Source organism: Diospyros lotus, chromosome 1 (genome assembly GCF_014633365.1).
Source record: "Diospyros lotus cultivar Yz01 chromosome 1, ASM1463336v1, whole genome shotgun sequence".
NCBI classification, from domain to species: Eukaryota; Viridiplantae; Streptophyta; class Magnoliopsida; order Ericales; family Ebenaceae; genus Diospyros; species Diospyros lotus.
The window spans coordinates 42,601,910-42,623,855 of NC_068338.1; the positions used below are offsets into that span (position 1 = coordinate 42,601,910).

A 21,946-nucleotide genomic window follows, 5' to 3' on the forward strand; every position below is an offset into this window, starting at 1 on the left:
TCCCTTGCTAACTCCTTCCCTTGGCTTTTGGTGGGTAAGCTGGAACTTGTAGGTTGGTCTCCCACGCATCTTTTAAGCAATGACACGTGAAATACCAGGTGAATTAGAGACCCTTTTGGTAATTGGAGCTGATAAGCGACTTTTCCCAATTTTACTATGATAGAGAATGGACCATAGTACCTCGGGCTTAATTTAGTGGTGGCCTCTTCGGTCACAGCCCTCACCTGCGTTGGTTTCAGCTTTAGGTACACTGGTTCTCCCATTGAAAACTCCCTTTCGCTTCTCCCTTTGTCTGCTTGTTGCTTCATTCTGTTACGTGCCATAGTTAAGTCTTTCTTTAATTGTTGAAAAATCCCTTGCCTCTGCTGAAGATAGTCATCCACTGCTGCCACCTTAGTAAACTTAGGGGGTAATGGGAGGAAGGGGGGTTTATACCCAAAAAGAGCTTCAAATGGTGACATTCGTATGGAATTGTGGTGGCTGGAATTGTACCACCTCAGCTAATGCCAACCACTTGTACCAATGCTTCGGCTGCTTAAAACTTAGGCACCTTAAGTAATTTTCTAAGCATTGATTAACCCTCTCAGTCTGCCCATTCGTTTGAGGATGGTAAGCCGATGACATGCTAAGTTTGGTTCCCATATTCTTCCATAGAGTCTGTCATAATAGACTAGTAAAGACCTTGTCACGGTCAGAGATAATAGTTTTAGGAACCCCATGCAACTTGATAATCTGGTCCAAAAACACTCTCGCAACCTCTTGAGTGGTGTAGGGGTGGGATAGGCTTATGAAATGGGCAAACTTCGTGAGCCCATCGACCACTACCAGTATACAATTCTTGCCCTCTGACTTAGGAAGCCCTTCCACAAAGTCCATGGACAAGCTTTCCCATGCTTGCCCTGTAATGTCCAAAGGTTGTAAGAGCCCAGGTGTGGCCACCGTTTCATATTTGCATCGTTTACAAGCATCACACACCATAACAAACGTAAATATATGGGCAATCTCCAACCACTATTCTTCCTTTATATCTTAGCACCCCATTCTGTAATGTGTACCCCTTCTTGCTATTAGGGTCCAACACCAATTGCTCTAATATCTCCTTAACTGACTCATCAAACTCATAACTGCTTGTTAGTTCTTGATACCACTCGGGTATGGCTGCTAAAATGGCTGTTGTTTCTCCCTTCTCCATCCATCGAGATAGAGCATCTGTCACCACATTATCCTTTCCTTTGTTATACTCTGTTGTATAATCAAGGCCCATTAACTTTTCCATGCCCTTGTTCTGTAATTGCATGTGGAGTCTTTGCTACAATAGGTACTTAAGACTCTAGTGGTCAGTCTTGATCATAAACTGGCCTCCCTCTAGATAGTGCTTCCATTTTTCAACCGCCAATAGAATTGCCACGAACTCTTTCTCGTAAATACTTAGCCCTTCATGCCTTAGGGCCAATGCCTGGCTGAGAAAGGCTATGGGTCTGCCTTCCTGCATCAGTACAACTCCCACCCCATTATCACAAGCGTTTGTTTCAACCACAAACGTTTTGCTGAAATCTAGCAACCCCAACACCGGCACCTCACTCATCGGCTTTCTTCAAGTGTTCAAGTGTTGCCTCAACCTCCGGTCCCCACCTAAATCCATTCTTCTTCAACAATTGTGTTAGTGGCCGACTTATTATACCATACCCCTTCACAAATCGCCGGTAGTACCATGTCAACCCGAGAAAGCTCCTTAAGGCCTTAAGGTTTGTAGGTCTTGGCTACTCTTTCATGGCTGGCACCTTACTAGGGTCAGTGCTGACCCCATCACCAGAAATAACATACCCTATATACTCTACTTGTCTTTGTGCAAATGAACCCTTCGACCTTTTAATGTACAGTTTGTTGACTCTAAGGATCTCAAAAGTAGCCTTTAGGTGTGTAAGGTGTTGATCAAAGTCTCAGCTATACACTAGAATGTCATCAAAAAACACAAGTGTAAAGCTTCGTAGGTGTGGTTCGAATATTTGGTTCATCAAAGATTGGAATGTAGCGGGTGCATTTGTGAGGCCAAAAGACATTACCAAGAATTTGTAATGTCCCTAATGGGTGCGGAAGGCAGTCTTGTGGGTATCTTTTGGGCTCATCGTAATCTGGTGATAGCTAGCTCTAAGGTCTAGTTTGGAAAAAATAGTTGCCCCCATCAATTCATCTAAGAGGTCTTCGATAAGTGGGATAGAGAATTCGTCTTTGACAGTCATGGCGTTCAACTGTCGGTAATCCATGCAGAAGCGCCACGAACCATCCTTTTTTTTAACCAACAACACAGGGGATGCAAAGGGGTTGTGGCTAGGTTGAATTAGAGAGTTTTTTAGCATTTCTTTGATCATTCTTTCTATTTTAGTTTTTTGGGCAAGGGGGTAACAATAGGCTTTGGAGTTGCAAGGTTCAGATTGGAGTTTAAGGCTAATTGCGTGGTCATGGGTTCGGGGTGGAGGTAGGGTTGTAGGCTCTTTGAATAGATCCTCCTATTCAACCAATAGTAAATCTAATGAGTCAAGTTGTCTTACCTCCCAAGCAATTTGGTGTGGGTTGCTTACCACCAGTAGCAATTCACTTCGTTCCCTTGGCTCCTACAGCCTACTCATCTTCCGTTTGAGTATTTTCTGTAGCCTTTTCCCAGTGATTATTTTACACATGCCCACCTCCTTGCTTCCCACTAGTGTCAACCTTCTACCCCTCTTCTCGAAGGTCACTTCCATCCTATTAAAATCAAAACATATAGGGCCTCACGTGCTTCATTCAGTCTACTCCTAAGACTATATCGCTGCCCCCCAATTTAAGCAACCTAAGATCTGTCTCGAAGCTCTCTCCTTGTATGGTCCAACAAAAGCCTGCACAAGCTGATTTACTATCCACTTTACTTCCATTTGCAACTGTCACTGTGAGGGGTTGAGTGTTAATTAGTGAGCACTTCAGCCTCTTAGCCGTCTCTTCATCTATGAAATTGTTGGTGCTCCCACTGTGTATAAGAATCCTAAGCTTTCATTGCCCCACTATTCCTTCCACTTTAATAATCTTATTGTTAACTAGGCCCTTAGGGAATGTAGTGAAATCTCACCATTGTCTTCCTCTCCTTCTTCGTTGGTCTCTAGTACCTCTTCTTTTTCCAAGAGCTCCTCCTCTCCATCTAGCAATAGTAATTGTTTCTTACACTGGTGCCCTGGAAAGTACCTGTCCCCACACTTGTAGCAGAGGTTGGCCTGCCTCCTCTGCTCTATCAGTCTCTCCCCTTGAGTTTTAGGAGCTGATGGTAGTAGACTTCGCCTTCCTTGTGCTCCATTCTAATTTTCTCTTACCTGAGCCTTCCCCACGGGAGTTAACACATTGTGTGTTCCTCCCTTACTCACAAACTATTGCTTCTTCATGAGCGCCTCCACTCATGCAATCAGGCACTATCAGTGGCATGCTTAAGAGTTTGTGGCTGCAATACTCTCACCATAGGCTTTAACTCCTCATTAAGCCCACTAATAAAACTGGAGACAAAATAAGCCTCCGTGAGATAGGGGTTATGGTTGAGCATTAACGCCTTCAGCTCCTCAAATCTTCTTTGGTACTCGGCCATCGATCCACACTGCCTGATCTTGTTAAACTCTTCCACCACATCAGTCATTCCCCTTTCTCCAAACCTCTCGCAGAGTTTTGTTGCAAACTCTGCCTAGGGGCATTCCTCCCTTGTCTTTGCCCATCCTTGATACGAATCATCCCCAACAACGTTGAGGTAGGTCATAGCCATAGCCACCTTCTGGAGCTCCGGAATTTCAAACTACTCAAAGGCCCTCTCACATCTTTTAATCCACCATCGAGGTGTATTTCCATCAAATATGGGGATATCCAATTTTGGCATTGGTATCCCCTGGTGGCCAAGGCCTCCATTCCCTCCTTTCCTTCGGTCGATCACGTTCTCTCCCATTTCCCCCGACTCCTCACCAACCTCAGAGGTTCCCAGTGTCCTATGACTCATCCCATGGCTGGGAAGAATCAGATCCACCCTCTCTCTGGGTGGAAAATCTAGAGAGAAGTTTATCGGTTGTTGTCGCGCAAACATAACCATGAATCCTTGTAGCTGCTCTCGGATCTGCGCTGTTACCTCTTCTCTGATCTGATTGACCACCCTATCCAATTTGCGGTCAGTGGAGATGATCGCCTCGTGATTACGATTTGATCATAATTCTACTTGATCTACCCGCGCCTGCAAGTCTGAGATCGTGGACCCGAATTGGTGTAGTTGTGCCTCCATATTCTTCATCCTTGTGTCGTCCGCTATCACCGGATCTTCTCGCAGCTCAATTGTCCTGGATCGCTCTAATACCAAATTGTCAAGGTGCAAGCTCGATAGAAAAGAGCTCTCTGGTTTCTCCAAGAATTCAAATAGGGAAAGGGAATTGAGAGAGAGAGAGAGAATTTTCGAGTTGGAATCAATGCATTCATGCCTTCAATAGGTGAGATCAACCTTTTAATACTGATCTCTCTACAATTCAAATGAAAAGTTTTGACTATAAGACTGATCATCACACAAGAAACCTCATTTCTCATAGCCAATTCACAATCACTAGAAACCGAAATAGACTAACAGATATTTCGAGTGAATCAAAATAATAACAGAAAGTAAAAGAGGTAAGAAACTTATCTTGATTCAGGCATAAAATGCCCTACATCCAGACTGTCGAAGCCTGATAGAATCCACTAGAAAACAATGAATTATAACACTCTCACTCGCACACACTTGGCTATCAATCGAAGCCTTCCTCCCAAGAATACAAGGACCGAGCTCTTCACTCTCTCTCTATTCTCTTTAGAGCCCTTGCAAGACTTAGAAAAGAATGACTGAAAATGAATGAATGAAGGAGAACCTATCCGCCTCTATTTATAAGATATAGAGGTGATTACAACAGGGACATAAATGCAAATATAAGAAATAAAAAGGACTACAAAACTAACTTAAAAGAGTTAGTTTCATTACATTTTAAACTCATAAAATATAAAAGACAATTATTTCTAACTACATTTAAAACCCTCTCCCGATGATTTGAATGCTAACTAATGCAAATCCTAACAAAAAGAGAGCTTCCCGCTCATATTGCCTCCCGCCACTACAACTACTGCTAACATGTGCGGTTAGTTACTCCTTATTCTATCAATTCTTCGAATTACAAAAAAAAAAATTTAAAAGTATTAAGAGTAGCTCATGACGATACTCATCTACCCTGACTTAACAAAAGAATGTAAATATCTTAAGTTTTGGCTTCCCTTTGATTAGCCAAGACCTCAGAAGTTGACATCAAAACTGATTATTCATAAGTCATCTACAATGTATTGGAGGTCCTTTTTGATTCTATTGGTGAATGGATCTTATTTCATATCCTACTATCACTTGGTTGTGGTTGTATGGATTAGCTAATTTAACTTGGTCCTTTGGTGATATCTGAATACCGGCACTTTTTATTAAATTCTTATTATTGTAAAATTGGAAATCACATTTAACTATTTAGTTCATATATTTCCTGTTACGACATATATATATATATATATGTTTGTTTGTGTTAATGAAAATGGAATGTGCGGAGTTTTGCAGGTAAATGATGCTGTAATTGTAGGTGGTAATACTCTTGTTTCCTGCTCCTCAGACACTGCACTCAAGGTTTGGCAACATCACACTGTTATCTTTTAAGTTTCACTATCCATCCTATACATGCCTTACCTATCCATTATCTTCCTCCTTTTTTTTTTTTTTTTGTTGAGACTCACCAGACATGGAGTTGCTTTTCTGATGGAATTTGCACCAGCACTCTTCATCAACACTCAGACTATGTTACATGTCTTGCAGCAGCCCCAAAAAATGTAATTTCTCTTGTCAATATTATACAATGACCTTATTTACTGCATGGATGGAAGTTTCCTTTCAGTGCTGTCCTGCTATTCAAATTTTATGCTTTAATTTGATAGAACAACTGGTGCTTGGAGGCATAAGTTATAATTTCATGCCATCCGTTTCTCATCAAATTTTGGCTTCTTGAATTATAGAGCAATATTATTGCATCTGGTGGCCTTGGTGGGGAGGTTTTCATTTGGGATCTGGCGGCTGCACTTACTCCAACCTCTAAGACAAGTGATGCAACGGAAGATGATTGTTCAAATGGAATCAATGGTCCAGGAAATCCACTACCTGTTACTAGCCTTCGAACTATTGGCTCAAGCAACAACATGTCTTTGCATAATAATCAAGCTCAAGGTTATACTCCCATTGCTGCAAAAGGCCATAAGGAGTCAGTCTATGCTTTGGGAATGAATGATAGTGGGACAGTTCTTGTTTCTGGTGGAACTGAGAAGGTAGATTTTGATAGTTTAGTTAACTTTTATTTTTCAGATCTGCTGTTCTCCTATAACAATAGTTGTACGAACAGAAAAAAAAAAGTATTTGTGCCTATGTTTTCTTGAATGTAATTTTTGGGAATTTTTGTAGCATATTATTTTGATAGAATTTAATCCCCTTCTGATGTTTATTTTGATGTAGGTTGTGCGTGTTTGGGACCCAAGAACTGGTTCAAAGACCTTGAAGCTTCGTGGGCATACTGATAACATTAGGGCTCTGCTCTTAGATCCTACTGGAAGGTTGGTTACATGTAGGGCAATTAGGGTATAAAAAATCAACTATTAGGTGTTTGATTTAGGCCCACATTTTTGAATATTCTATATAACAACCTGTATAGAAAGTTTTCCAAGCATGTGTAGTGTGTTCCAAGTTTAATAACATTTCCAATAGAAAAAATAATAATAAAATCATTGGACACTCTGGAAAACATGCCCGACACATGTCAGCCATGTGTCATGTCCATGCCAATTGGTGTCTAGTACTTTATTCTTAGTGAAGTGCCCCCATGCTTCCTAGCCACTGAGATAGGACTCTTAACCTCGTGATGGTCTAAACATTTTTCTGTTGCTCAAGGCCTCTCCTTTGTTAAAATATCTATGTCTATACACAAATCATTGAAGTCTGCAGGCATCCAAAATGGAAATATACTTCACAAAAGAGATTTTAAGTCTATGAACTGGTAAATCAATTTTTTTGACTTTTGAATGATCCAGTTTCATCCAGATGTATGAGGTAAGAGATATTGGCCTAAAATCCAAGTCCTTCATATTCATCTTCTAAGCAAGGACTGAGAGAGACCACTCTGCTAGCAATGTGCAACTTCTGTTGTCGTGAACATTTCATCTAATTAGAGACGTAGGGGGTTCAGGCCTACTCCAATAGCTAGCAATCTGCTCGGCAGGTTCCAAATGAGGATGTTTAGACCATCACGAGCACACTTGAGTTCATTCATTGGTAGGAGCTTCATTGTTGTCACAACCCTTGGGTATTATAGAGGCAAAGCTGTAATTGAGTTACAATTACAGTTCGGGGGTATTTTTGTAATCCGATTACAGCGCATGGGTGCTGTTATTCTGTTATTCTAGAATATATTGTTAGTTAGATGCTAGCTGATGCCTATAAAAGGCTACTTGTAGTAGGTGGGGAGGCATGTTGATAAATGAAATTGAATTTTATTCTCTCTTAATTTTCTCTTGGTTCTTCCTCTCTCTCCCTTCTTTCTCCCTAATTCTGCTCTATCTCCCCCCTCCAATTCTTCTCCGTTTCTTCCCCGAATTCCTTCCAATTCCTTCCTAGACCCTAGCTAAACACTAGGGTCATGACAATTGTCTACAGATCTGTACCTCTCCACTACCAAGAACCAAACATTATCTTCCTTGACTAATCTAATACCATTGTTGCCACTTGGAAAACTTGTCAGTGGGATGAAAACATCAAACCATCCTTTGGACCTCTTCCGACTTATACTGATTTCAGTGGATGTTCTTGGTTACTTGTGAACTTGAAATTATATGCAAATTGGCATTTGGTGAAGAGGGCAGCAATGCAATTCGCTAGATCCTTAAATTTGGCATACTCTTTGTTTCATACTTTGTAGTTTGTTCCACATTGTTTTTTCAAGGAAAGGATAAAAGAGTAAAAGATTTGGAGTTGAAGAGTGAAAGTGGTTTGGGATTTGGGATTTGGGGACATAACTCAAGCCGTGGATTCAAGAGAGGGACATAGAGAGAACCCAGTAGACTACTGACCTTTTAATGTATAAGACAAAGATTGAGAGGTGAATCTTATGTAGCCATACTCAATTAACGGAAAATTCAAGGATGGTACCTAACTTGGGACAAAATGCCTTTTCCATAAATTTGTGAAATTAATTAAAGTTAAAGTGGCAACAAGCAATTAGGCCAGTGCAAAATTAGAGATGAGGTTTGGAGTTCATAAAAGTTGTGCTACTCATCTAAGTTGCCAGTTTGTGTTCCTTGGTGTTCAGATGGATTATACTAGTGCTAACTACATTTTCTTTTTGTTACTAAAATACTATCTTGACATCCAAAGTGATTATTAGAAGTTTTCTTTTGTTAATGAAACAGTCGTTTCATTCCTCTTGTTTTTTATTGACATTGTCTAATTTGATGTATATGTACAGATGAGTGTGTTTCTTTACTTTGCTTTCACCACACAATTTCCCCACTCTCTTCCCTCCTCCCTTAAAAGAAGAAGAAAAGAAAACCCTAGACTAAAAAACGAGAAGACAGTTGCTATTAGCTTTTTTTTTTTGTATTTTCAAATAAAAAACTCTTGCTATTTATTACAGTTTTAGTTGCTGCATTCTTTTTTCCCTCACTAGTTATTGTTTTTGATATGTTGACATGAAAACACTCTTCTTGTTTATCACAATTTTTTAGTGCATTGTCACCCTCATAAGTTAAAATTCATATATCACCAGAAGCTTGAGATATGTCCCAAATGGGGTCCCACTAGATAATAACAGTTTCAAGTTCCTTGATTGCAGGCTATGCTTATCTGGATCATCAGATTCTATGATCAGGTTTCTATTCTTTACCACATCATGATAAAGTAATTGCCTAATTGGTAATATTTTGACTTGCAAATTGTGTTCAGACAAATTTCTACTTTATAACGCCTTTGTTCTACTTTATTGTCTAATGGGTTGGAACTTAAATACTATCTGTATATCATGTCAGCCTTGATGTAGGATCAGATGGGTTTGAGCTCCATCTATTTGGTTTCTTTGATTAGTGGTAGCCTTTTTTTTTTTTTTTTTGAGTATGCTATAATAGCCATTCATGATAGCATAAATTTTGGACGACAGTGACTCCTCTTATTGTGCCTGATATTTTTCCTTATCTGCTAAAACTAAAACTTTCAAGATAGAAAATTCAGATACATTGGGAGCTAAGAACATTATATAAATAACATTTTCTGATAGTTAAGGCTTGATAGGTTGTGATATAATGTAAATGAAGAATTAAGTAAATAGTTCTCAAGTGTCACAACCTACTTTAAGAAAGGAGGGAGGGTTGGGGGGGGACAAGAAATAAGAAAAGAAAAACCAAAAAGGAGCTTACTGTCATTGTCCAGGCCCTTTGTTTGCATCTAAAACTTTCAACTCTTTAAATGACCTTGCAGTCACCAGGTAGCAACCTTATCATTGCTACCAAGTCTCCCCCTCAGTTGTTTATTTATCCAAAAAGAACCAAAAAAACAGTATGCCGGTTTGGCTGTAGCGACTCAATTATTCAATTTGACCTAAAGTTCAACATGGTAGGTCTAGAAAATTTGTGTAAACCTTGACTTCTAAATGATGAGAAAAGAACATTAATATAACTATACCAGCAGCAAACCCTTCTAGGCAACCTAAGACTTCAATTGGTCTACTAACTTAGTGTTGAGGATGAAATGTGCTGTGTGAAAAGTCCTGAGCCTTCCTTGTTACCATTCATTTGCTCTTATCATTCTGTTGAGTTTTTTGAATAGCTACCTTGATATCTGTTTGTAGCACAAGAACTTGCAACCCTTGTACTTGCATGCTATGGTGCTTATCATGGGTAAAAAGAAATAATAAATGAAAGATTTCTGGACTTTGTTGGCTGCTCTCTTAAAGCAGTTTAACCCGATGTGTGTGTGTATATGTATGTTCGTGTGTTTTATGGTGTGAAGCATAAGGTTTGATCTGTATAATGTTCAAGGTGTTCTTTTAAGATTGGAAACCACTTGTAGTCTTTGGTCTTGCTGAAGCTGTAGATGAAGACTCCAGTTGTGTAACATGCTGCTTATGCATCTATAGTGGTTACAAGTTAAGCAATTTGTAGCACTGTTCATATAAATGATTAATTCTTATATTTGACAGGCTATGGGATATTGGTCAGCAGCGTTGTGTGCATTCTTATGCAGTGCATACAGATTCTGTTTGGGCACTTGCTAGCACTCCAACATTTAGTCATGTTTATAGTGGTGGGAGAGACCTCTCTGTAAGTCTAGAACTACAGCTAAACCAATTTAGAATTGTCCAGTGTTTGGTGAATGTTGTTGTGTACATTCTTTGGTATTAACTTAAATACTCATTTTTTATGCATAATCTGTTTTTATTCCCAGTTATATTTGACAGACTTGGCAACAAGGGAGAGTGTATTGCTTTGTTCCAAGGAACATCCTATTTTGCAGTTGGCATTGCATGATGATGATATTTGGGTTGCAACGACAGATTCTTCTGTAGACAAGTGGCCTGCTGAAGGTCGTAATCCTCAGAAGGTCTTTCAAAGAGGTGGTTCATTCTTGGCTGGAAACTTGTCATTCTCAAGGGCAAGGGCTTCCTTAGAAGGATCCACTCCCGTGAGTCCTGGTTCTTTTTCTTTGTTTCATGGTTTATAATAACTGATGTTTTAAATTAAAAGAGTCCATTAATTGGATCTTATATTATTTGGAAATTTCATGTGGTTTTTCTATTTTATTGCAATTTATTTTCATGAATATTTGGTCATTTTATGTTCAGTTATCCCCTTCTCTCTTTCCTCTTGCCTGAATTCTCTACTTTTAGAAATGGGAAAGAACACTTCCTATTGGATGGTAATCTGCATTCAGTATTCTCGAAACACTTTTTGCAGTATCTATTTATTTATTTATTTGTTGGGTAAATTGCAAAGAACAGCCCTGAGGCTTGGCGAATTTGCAAGAATCACCCCCAATGTTTGAGAGATAGAAATAACTACCCTTACTGTTAAACAAAAAGACTAAAAGACCATTTTACTCTCATCTTTCTCCTCTTTCTTCTGTTTCTCACTCCTTTTTTCTCTCATTTGAAAAAATAAAAATAAAAAAACAAGAAGCAACCAGCGTTTGTTGGTTGTTGGCAACATGGTGACGATGATGAATTCAAGCTGGCCTGGATGAACCTAGATTCACTGCACAGAGAGAGAGAGAGAGAGACTTACTGTTGTCGTTGTCTCTGCTTGAATTGAGAACAAGGGATGATGATGAATCCAAGCTGGCTTGGGTTCATTGTGGATGAACCTAGATGGTCTAGGTTCATTCATGATGAACCCAGATTCACTGTAGATATATATATATAGAGGGGGGGAGAGAGAGACTTACTGTTGTCTCCACCGAATTGTCGCTGTCGCCTTCATGGTCCAGAGCGTTCCAGATCTGGAATCTGGAACAATCATTAACAGGATCAAAGCCAAGAGAGAGAAAGGAGAAACAAAGGAGATACTTGAGGAGAGAAATAAAAATGAAAAATGAGGAAAATTTCTTTAAATAGAAGGGTATTTTGATCATTTTTTAATGTTTTAATGAGGGTTAATTGACACTAAGGGGAAATTGCAACATAACATTAAACCTAAGGATACTGTATTTTCTCAAATTCAAGGGTTTTTTTTTTTTTTTTTTGTGTGGCAATTTCACTAAATGTCTGGGGTACCACATGGAATTTGCCCTTATTTATTTTTCATAATGTCTTCCACTTTTTTACCAATAATTAATGCTTTCTTTAGGCATCTTTTCAGTCTCGTGCTTCTGTTAAAACTTTACTCCCCCCTTACTTTTGTGCATTCAAACATTAATTTGTTAGATTAGTCAGAATTGATTCCAAACCCTATTGTACCAGTTGTGCTTTCTCGGGAGGAAATGATCTTTGTTTTTTTTTTTTTTTTTTTGGGGGGGGGGGGGGGGGGATGTGGAGTGCTGGTTGGATCTGGGAAGAATACGTTTACACATGGACTAACATATTTTACAAAGTTCATATTTTACATGATATTGCAAACCTGGGAGTCTCAGTAAATTTTAGCTTGAACAGGCCCCCAGTGCTCTTGTAAGCTGCGTACTATGGTAATGTGAAACTTTTTCTTTGACTCTTCAGAAGTATATATATATATAAATTGCAACAAGCAACTTTCAGAAGTTGATTACTGTCATGCTTTAGAATCAGAGAACTGTAAGTTTTAAATGTTGCAGAGGGTCAGAGGGATAGTCTGGCTAGCCATTTTAGAGGCAAATATGTTACTGTCCTATAGATTGCCGAAGGCAATACATTCAAAGATGCAAAGTGGGGGAAAAGTTTATGTACTCTTGGAAGCAAATTAGCAACATTGTTTAAAGCAGTTAAATGATAAAAGGAATGCTATTTTATTGATTAGTGTGAATAATGTACATGCATAACAATAATCTGTTAAAAGATCTTCATTCTTGGAAGCAAATTAACAACATTGCTTGAAACTTTAAAGAGGTTTAATGATAGAAGGAGTGCTATTTTTATTAATTAATGTGAACAATGTATGCATTTAAGTTATAGCAATTAGCTGTTGGAAATTTCAACGTGGATTAATAATATGCAGACAACTGAGACCAAAGTCAACTTCAGGTCTTTCCAATCCTATTCTTAAAGAATGGGGTCTCACTGGCTTGACTTGATGTCTCAAGGTTACAATTTATTGTTTGGAGATTCAAGTTGCGAAACGAGATCACTCAGCAAACAACAGTGAAATTTATGTGCCTTACTAGTTATAGCAGTATTCTCTTGAACATGGGTTACAAGCAATACAGCCTGCTGGTATTTTTCAGTGAAATAGTATCAAAGATGTTCTTAAAGGGGAAACAGAATCTACCATCTAGGGGACTTTTGTTTTGATTGTTTTCATATTATCTTTCATCATGACTCATGATATTAGCTTTGAACAAGCTATTATTACTTGTTGGCAGGCTGGAGTTACTTATATGTTTCTTGTGAATGCTGTATGTCTAGTTTTGTTAACTTAGTTCCGAGTTAAACTATCTTGTAGGTTCCTGTGTATAAAGAACCATCCTTAACCATTCCTGGCACTCCGGGAATAGTGAAGCATGAAATTCTAAATAACAGGAGACATGTCCTAACTCAGGTAATTCTGTTAACTGTACACTATTTTCATTGATCAGTCACATCTTTCAATACCTAACGCTGCTTTGGAGGTTGAGCATTCATAATGGTGAACACAATTCTGGTAACCGACACAAGAAATTTGTATTGATAGGATGCCGCTGGATCAGTTAAGCTGTGGGAGATCACCAGGGGTGTTGTAATCAAAGACTATGGAGAGGTGGCATATGACTTTCTTTTTGTAATTTTTTCATAGTTGATTTCACCTTGTGTTAAATATATCTGGCTGGGGAAAGGGTGGGGTTGTCATGTTGAAATTCTATTTCTTAAACTAACTTGATTGTGCCTTTTGCTTTAGGTTTCGTTTGAGGAGAAAAAGGAAGAACTGTTTGAGATGGTAAGTGGATGCTATCAATTAAGCAATGAGTCTTAAGTAGAGGGGTTCTGGTGGATTATCCTTTTGACTTGAGTTCTTCAGGTAAGCATTCCCGCATGGTTTACTGTGGATACGAGGCTTGGAAGCTTGTCTGTCCATTTGGATACACCTCAGTGCTTTTCTGCAGAGATGTACTCAGCTGACCTTAACATTGTTGGGAAACCTGAGGATGACAAGGTATGAGCCTGCTCTTTCTTTTCATCCATTTAGTTTGACTTTTTGTGTGTGTGTGTGGGGGGGGGGGATATGGAAGAGTATCATGACCAATGATAAACTGCTATTGTAGCTTCGGTCTTCACATCATACGACTAATTTTGATATGTACGGAAAATGTGGCTTGAATCATTTTTATTGGTGAGTAAAGTAAGTGGCATAAAACAACCCAAGTTGGTAGCTTAGTGGTAGGAGGGTTTGGAAACATCACTTTATGAGTCCGAGATTACCTTTCAATTGCTAGCTACACTAACATTTGGGTGGTCACATGCTATAAGATTCATGTGTTTAGGTTGGCAATTTTTTTTTTTTTTTTGGGGGGGGGGAGGACTAATGGGACTACTAATGAGGTCCTAATAGGGTATGAGATTGACCAGTTATGCTAGGGGACAAAATACAGTATTCCCAGTCTGATGCAGATAGCTGAAAGATTGCAAAAAATGGAGGAGAAGAAAATTTGGGAGGGAGTCACCTTCTCTGATTACATCACTAATGCCTATTATAGAGACACCGGGTGTTGAATTGGAAAGGGACAGGTCATGAATCACCGCTGTTGAACTGGGATATATTTTTATTAAATGATTTATATAGTATTACTATGATTTAAAAATAAAAAATTAAAACCTCTTACATAATTATATAATAAACTTCAAAATTTGGGTGAACTGACATGAATACAAAATTTGAAAACAAATAAAAAGAAAACAATAAATAAAACTCATATTTTTAAATTTTATCTCTTAAACTTTAAAGTTGGATCTATTGGAGCTGGGACCATGTGGCCTCATCACCTCCACAAATTGATTCTGAGAGGTTTTCATCTGACTATGAGCTTTAAAAAGTAAAAACCACTCCTGGATTTGGGAATTGGAAACAATTTTGCCATCATGATCCTTCTTGAAACCACTTGAAAAAATTAATCTATCTTTTCCTCCACGTTTCTGTATTTGGAATCAAATAGTGAAAACCATTTTGTGAGTTTTTCAAATGTGAGGTTTTCGTCTGGAGAATGAGACAAGCTTGCGCCGTTGGAGAGTGTAAACATATTTATGACCAAGTCTCCCTATTCAGTCTACAGAGTATGCTAAATTTGGTAAGTGTAAAAGAAACAAAAAGGGCATTCAATGCACGAGACTCCCTTTGCGACGGTTGTGGAGGTTGTCTTTGTACACCACCTTACCATTTCTTTGAAAAAGACTATTTTCACAACTTCAATCTGTGACCTTTTGGTCACAAAGTGACAAAGGAGCTTCCTCACCATTGCTACCTAGACTCAACTTTGTGTAAAAGAAATAACAGCAGCAACAATGACAATTACAAGCTTTGATTCCACTAGATATAGGATCATCTTCTCGTTTAAGATAAGTATGGGTAAATTTGGACATCAGTCTTTAGCTAAGATTGTGCAGGCACGCCACACCCTTCACTGCTGGATAGTTTCTGGTAGATAGTTTAATGACAGAAAGAGGGAATATTGGGTACCCCACATGATGACTTGGAAACTCTCTAATGTTGCTTTTCTGTGGGTTTATCAGCATGAATTCATATATTGCATTGACCTTGTTAATCTGCAGGTTAATTTGGCTCGCGAAACCCTTAAGGGGCTGTTGGTTCATTGGTTAGGCAAGAGAAGGCAGAGATTTGGACCCCAAGCTTCAGCCAATGGAGAAGTTCCCTCTTGCAAGGATATTTCTTCCAGGAGCCTTACACTTCCAAGGGTTGAGGTAGATGGTAATCCTGAAAATGATTCAGTGGTTTATCCCCCATTTCAATTTTCAACAGCTTCCCCACCTTCCATTATCACCGAGGGCTCTCAAGGTGGTCAATGGAGAAAGAAAATTACAGACTTAGATGGAACTGAAGATGAGAAAGATTTTCCTTGGTGGTGTCTGGATTGTGTATTGAATAATCGCCTGCCTCCCCGGGAAAATACCAAGTAATTATCTGTTTATTGTATTTTCCTTACTCAATTTGGGTTTGGACTGGAGAACTTTCCTTAAATGAACTCAGTGTCAGTTCACTATTAAATGCTTGGAAATGTCTGCTCCATGCAGCGCAATTGCTTACCTTTCTTTGTATGTTATTTCTCATGTCTGTATGAAGCCTCTATCCTTGCTGTGGTGGCAAAACGTTTATTTGATATTTGGGAAAGGTTAAAATTACTTTTGCCAGATATGATTATCCCACATCTCTTCCAAACCAACAAGATGATAAAAGCGAAAAGCACCAGTATGAGGTTAATGAACTCTTTCACAGGAAACTAGTATCCACTAAAGCTATGACACCCTTTCCAGCTGCTGCTTTGATCTTTCTTGTTTCCTTAAATACCTCCTTTGCCTTTTACCCAGTTCTGTCCTGTTTACACAATGGACGACTCTTTTTCCCCCTTATTCTAGTCCAGAAGTCGATACTTCTTAACAAAACCATTCTCTGGTTATTCCTGAAATTGTTACCATTTGAATTTCTGCACCAACCAATTTTAGCATGTTCATCATTTGAATATTTCCTGATTTCTGCAGATGCAGCTTTTATTTACATCCTTGTGACGGTTCAGCCATACAGATTCTCACGCAAGGGAAACTGAGTGCACCCCGCATACTGAGGATACATAAAGTAAGAGTCATATATTCTTTTTTGTTTGTTTTTTCTTTTGTGTATGTATACACAAGGACATAAAAAGTGAATTTCTGCTTCATCAGGCATGGAATAATATGCTTGTGGAAAAAGATGCAAGAGCTGTTAGTATTAACAGCTTAAGATCAGCTTGTTAACTGACTCTATTGTGAAAATATCAAGTTTAAATTTTCTCTTTTCTATTATCTAGAGTTGCTGAGCACGTATTCAAATGTAAGTGAACTCTTCTGATTTGTCTTGCAGGTCATTAACTATGTCATTGAAAAGTTGGTTCTCGAAAAACCGTTGGATGGCATGGAAGCTGATTCCACTTTTGCTCCTGGACCACCTGGAGGCCAGCTACAGCATCCAGTTGTGGGAGGGGATGGTTCTTTCCGGCCTGGGTTGAAGTCTTGGCAAAAGCTAAAGCCTTCTATAGAGATCTTGTGCAATAATCAGGCAAGTGAATATTTTTTTGTCATGAGGATATGGATAATGAATGAGCTTTTCCATAATATCTAAGAGTACTCCTACATCTTCCAGTCTATCAATTCATTGTACCTCACTTCTCACTGGACACAGTAACCAATGTGCTACTCTTCTAAGTGTTCCTCGTGGATTTTTGTCGTCAACATGTAAAATCATTGCATGATTTATCTTCTGTTTTGGAAAATTCAATTTTAGTTGTATTTCTTGGAAATAAAAATTTGGTGGGGGTGGTGGAGGGGGGATGGAGGAAAGGTGTTGTGAGGAGATGGAACTTAGAATTTGTTACATTTCCAGTGATGGTTTAAATCCTTGAATTTTTATTATGCACTGGATTAAGCCCATAATTACTGAGTTCCCTCCTAACCCCCCTTGAACCGTGTTTCGGATCACAAGTTACGGATTGTGGTTCTTTTGCGTCTCAGGATCACAAGGAATGCAATCCAGATCCCCAAGAATGGGGATCCCATGTGATGCGTGTGTTTAGGTAAAACAATTAAGAACAAGGGAAGTAACCTGAAGTCAGAATAATTTTCAAAGAAATTAGAGAAAATAAATCTTGCATATCTCACTTTCTTATATATTCTGTTGCATTTTGAATTATATTCAAACCTAACTTTGTTTGCGTAGGATTCTTTATTCCATAAGTTGTAAAAAGAACATAAAAAGGAATTCAAAGCAAAACAACAAAAACCAACTTCTATAATAGTGAAGTATCAATCCAAGTAATTTCAACCCCAGAACAATTGTAAAACATACCCAACCAGAATTAATGAACCAAATATGATGTCACACTCAAAGGCCAGTAATTGTAATTTTCTTTTCCTTTCTGTTATAGATATTTGTCCTTAGCTATAGGTGGTTATGATTTCTGCTTGTACTGCACATGGGTGCATGGGCTGTGAGGCCATGTGAGGCCATACAGTTGTACTGAAGAGTGGAATTCATGTTGAGAAATGAAGTGAATATTTTCTGTTATCTCCTCACTTTCTAATATCTTTCTCTCCCTTTCTCTCAAACATTCTCCTTCTTTCTTGCTGTCTCCCTCCCTTTCATCTGAGCTCTCCCTCCAAATTCTGCTCTCTCGCTCTCTTAATTTTCTCAATTCCCTTTCTAAACCTTAGCCCAACCCTAGCATGACATATGACTATCCTCTCCATATGACAAACTTAGCATACTAGTGTACCTGTACCTATTCCTATACCCCAACCCAAAACATACCACGTTCCCAGTAACTATGATTATGCATTCCATCTGGTCTCTTTAATGTTTCGGTTCATTTATTCCATTCAAATTAATGAATGCATGTGGAGGATTACATGAAGATTATGAGCATATGCATTTATTTTCCATCTAAAATCACTTTTCCTCGTGTTTTCATAATTGGCTTTTCTTTGCCTGATTATCTCTTAGATAAGCATGAGTGACAATAATGTTGTGGTGCATTTTGACTTTTATTTTCTGAAGTTGTATTCCACTTGTACTGCAAAATGCATTTTAGTAATCTACACAGTTGTTAGAATTGCACAATTTTGCGATTTGAATCATGCAATTCAATACAATTTTGAACTAAACCAATTCAAATCTATAGGAGAATAAAAAATTGGAAAGAATTGGAAGTGAATCGTGAATTGGTAATTCTTATCAAACCAAAATGTAGAAATAAAAGTAGAAAAATCTGAACACCCATTAATCTTCTAATGGTATTTATGCTTTATGTGTGTTCAAAGAATTTAAGGATTGATAGAAAAAATAAACGGTAAGCTGTTGAAGGTGAAAAAAATTAAACTTATTGATGCTAAGGAGAAAGAAGATAAAGAAAATTAAGTATAAGAACAAGAGGATATACTTGCCCTGAATGGTAATGGTGAAGTATTGATAATGACTTTGAGAGGATGATTAGTTAGAACCTAGAAGATGATGATCTTAGTAACGGATATGCTTTTATTTATTTATTTAGTACTTTTAGGGTATTAGATATTTTATATAAATATTTATTATTTTTTTGTTGAGTACTATGAGATTTATACTTGAATTTTATATATTTATTAGTTAAAAATATATATACTGAATTTTATGGTTTGATTCAATTCTTGATTCTTGATTAGCAAAATGACTAAGTCGATTCATGATTTGAATCTCGATTTAACCTCTGGGAATCTATCATTCTCATATCTTAAGTTGTTTTTTTTTTCCTTTCATGTACTCAGATTTCTTTTGCTTTGGGGATTTCAAGAATTATCTGATCCATTTTTAGGATTTTTCACATGTTAATAACTCTGGCGATGTGAAACTGTTGTGACTTCTGTTTCTTATCCAGGTCTTATCCCCTGACATGAGCCTAGCAACAGTCCGGACCTATATATGGAAGAAGGCAGAGGACCTTGTCCTTAACTATCGAGTGGTCCAAAGCAGGTGATACCATGGCCATCCAGGTGATGAGTATAGGCTTGCTTCCATGTGAATGGTATTTTGTTTGCGTTCCTCAAATTTTTCTTATTTGCAATTTGGTGCTGTAAACCGTATATGTTGCATTTCCAAGCATTTAGTTAGTCTTGAGTTTCCCCTTTACTATTTCTTAGTGTCACTGCTCGTTGGAGGATATAATTCCTCTTGTTTTTCTTCTGGGTGATTATTTTAAGGTGATGAACCAATTACAAGAATCCATCATGTGAAGGCACACAATGGTAAAATAACCAAGACAAGGGATGCTGCATCTTTTGTTCATTTGATTCGAACTGTTGCCTTAATTTCGTTTTAGTTATTCATCTCTAGTGCCGCAACAGTGAATTCTGTACTCTTGCCTTGCAGATCAGATGTCATCTATCTGGTATTATCATTTTTGTTCTGAAACATTGCAAGTTAATCCTATACTAAGCCAAAAACTATGGAGATGGGATATGCTTAGCAGTCTATTGTGAAGTTGACCGGGTCAAGTCAATCTGTAAAATTTTGTTTGAAACATATATCTTGACCTTGAAACTAGCCGTTACTATAAGTAGAGGAATATCGGTCGCATTCTGATACTATCTCTTATGTTGTTTCTTAATGTTTGTAGGGTTTTGAACAAGACCTTTGGTAATGAAGATTTTGGGGGTTTGTAGAAAGCACTGGAGTGGGTTCTAGTGGTGGTTGTGTTGGTCAGATTCATTTATTGCTTTATTGTAAAGCTGGGTAGCCTTTCAGTTGCTCAATTTAGCAGTACGCTCGATCTGTAGTGTCGAGAAACCTTGGGCAAAAATTTCTAGTTGAACAATTGGTATAGGAATTTTGAGCTGTCTAGCCAACAAACAAGCAGCTGAGTTTGGAACACAGTGAATGTCTCGTGGGCTGAGTTTGGAAATGCGATGGAAGGTTTTTCTACTCCGAAATCTTGGTGGGCATAAGGAGCATCCCGAGGGGACCGACCTGTAGCATATATAATACGGTGTAGAAATCTTGGTGAGAAAGAAAATGATGTATTGTGGGGTACAGTAGCTAGCAAAACCACACTGCTGGTAATGGAGGTGATTTTGAGTTTTCCCTGGAAATAATACAGTGGACTTTTGGTCAAAGTAGTTGCTCGATGATAGCAAATTAGCAATACATCTTTGGTTTTTGTTCTTTGGCTTCTCTGATCTTTGCTTGCTTCTGTACATGGTTACTACTATAATGGGAGAGAGGTGGATTTAAATGTGTCAACAAAAAACTCTTGGCTGCAAAGCATCACTTAACAAATTTCAGTAGTTTGTATTGATCTTCGTGTACTACTACTATACTGCTCTCGTAGTGTAGGCTGTGCTTGAGATCAACACTTCCCATGTTAAAAGGTAAAGCACGGATTGATCATACTTCATACTTTTATTCAAAGTCAAAAATCTAGAAGCTTCATTTAGTTTTAGTTTTGGAAGGATGGTATAATAATGTGTGTAATTGGATTTAGAGTTTTGGATTGATCTGATCATATCTAAAATATTTTGTTGCTTTCTTTTAGTTGTTATTTAATGAGAAAAATTAATAATATTGTGACAGATGAATGAATGGGTAACTAGTTTATGGATGGGGGTTGCTAGATGATGTAGTTTGAAAGCCAAAAGTTTTGGCTTTTACTCACAAATTAAATTAAATTATTTTTTGTAGTTAAAATCAAATCAAACTATAAAATCACCTTTCAATTTTAATTAAATAAAATGGAATAATTAAAAATATGTCTTTTAACATAATAGAAAAGACAAATGTAAAAAGAAAGTACTATATATAATAATTATATTATTATACTTATGTATGTTATTTTTATAAAAAAAAATATATACTAAAATCATACAATTTACGGGTTCTGCTTTGATTTCTCAAATTGAAATCAAACTATAAATGGTTTAATATGTCTCTGAACTTACAAATCAGATTATACTTTTCCAAATTAATATGTCTTGTGGTTTTGGACCAAATTATTAATAATGGTTGAACTAAAAAATTGTCTGGAAAGGAAAGGATAGGAAAACCATGAAAAGCGATCGGCTAAATAGCATTATTGATTTATGAATTTTATATTTTCATTTATTTTATAATAATAATCATTAAACTCTTAATTTTGTCACAATTTTATTTTCTCTTAAAAAATCTGATGCAATATATATATATATATAATAATAATAAAAATACAAAAATAATAAACAATAATTGTAAGCGACAGTTATTAGTAACCATTGTTTCTGAACATTGAATTTTCTTCTAAGTTGTTTCAACTTCTGGAAAAATTCTAGTTTTTTTTTTTTTTATTTATAAAAATTTTATATATACATAGTCTTTAAAATGTCAAGCGAAGATTTATTTATATTTTTTATTTTATATATTGCAACGTGATAATTTTTTATAGAATTTTTTTTAAGAAAATAAAAAATTTAATAATTATTTTAAGATACACAAAAATTATTTTATT

General features: G+C 37.4%; 1 protein-coding gene across 12 annotated transcripts in view; it reads left to right on the top strand.

Moving 5' to 3' along the window:
* The window catches only part of LOC127801914 (uncharacterized), a 32,277-nt gene extending 11,513 nt beyond the window's left edge, over positions 1–20,764 (top strand). For 2 of the 12 annotated variants that reach the window (XM_052337449.1, XM_052337456.1), the window contains 15 exons: positions 5,615–5,680; positions 5,791–5,880; positions 6,064–6,369; positions 6,554–6,651; positions 8,922–8,957; positions 10,281–10,401; positions 10,526–10,762; positions 13,207–13,302; positions 13,435–13,500; positions 13,639–13,677; positions 13,759–13,893; positions 15,504–15,865; positions 16,449–16,542; positions 16,807–17,001; positions 19,349–20,764. In XM_052337449.1, coding sequence (XP_052193409.1) covers positions 5,615–5,680; positions 5,791–5,880; positions 6,064–6,369; positions 6,554–6,651; positions 8,922–8,957; positions 10,281–10,401; positions 10,526–10,762; positions 13,207–13,302; positions 13,435–13,500; positions 13,639–13,677; positions 13,759–13,893; positions 15,504–15,865; positions 16,449–16,542; positions 16,807–17,001; positions 19,349–19,447 — 2,040 coding nt within the window. In that variant the 3' untranslated portion in view covers positions 19,448–20,764. The remainder of the gene's footprint in view (positions 1–5,614; positions 5,681–5,790; positions 5,881–6,063; positions 6,370–6,553; positions 6,652–8,921; positions 8,958–10,280; positions 10,402–10,525; positions 10,763–13,206; positions 13,303–13,434; positions 13,501–13,638; positions 13,678–13,758; positions 13,894–15,503; positions 15,866–16,448; positions 16,543–16,806; positions 17,002–19,348) is intronic. The other 10 variants (XR_008023237.1, XR_008023236.1, XR_008023231.1 and 7 more) reach the window with 10 other exon arrangements.
* Positions 20,765–21,946: the final 1,182 nt, after the last annotated feature.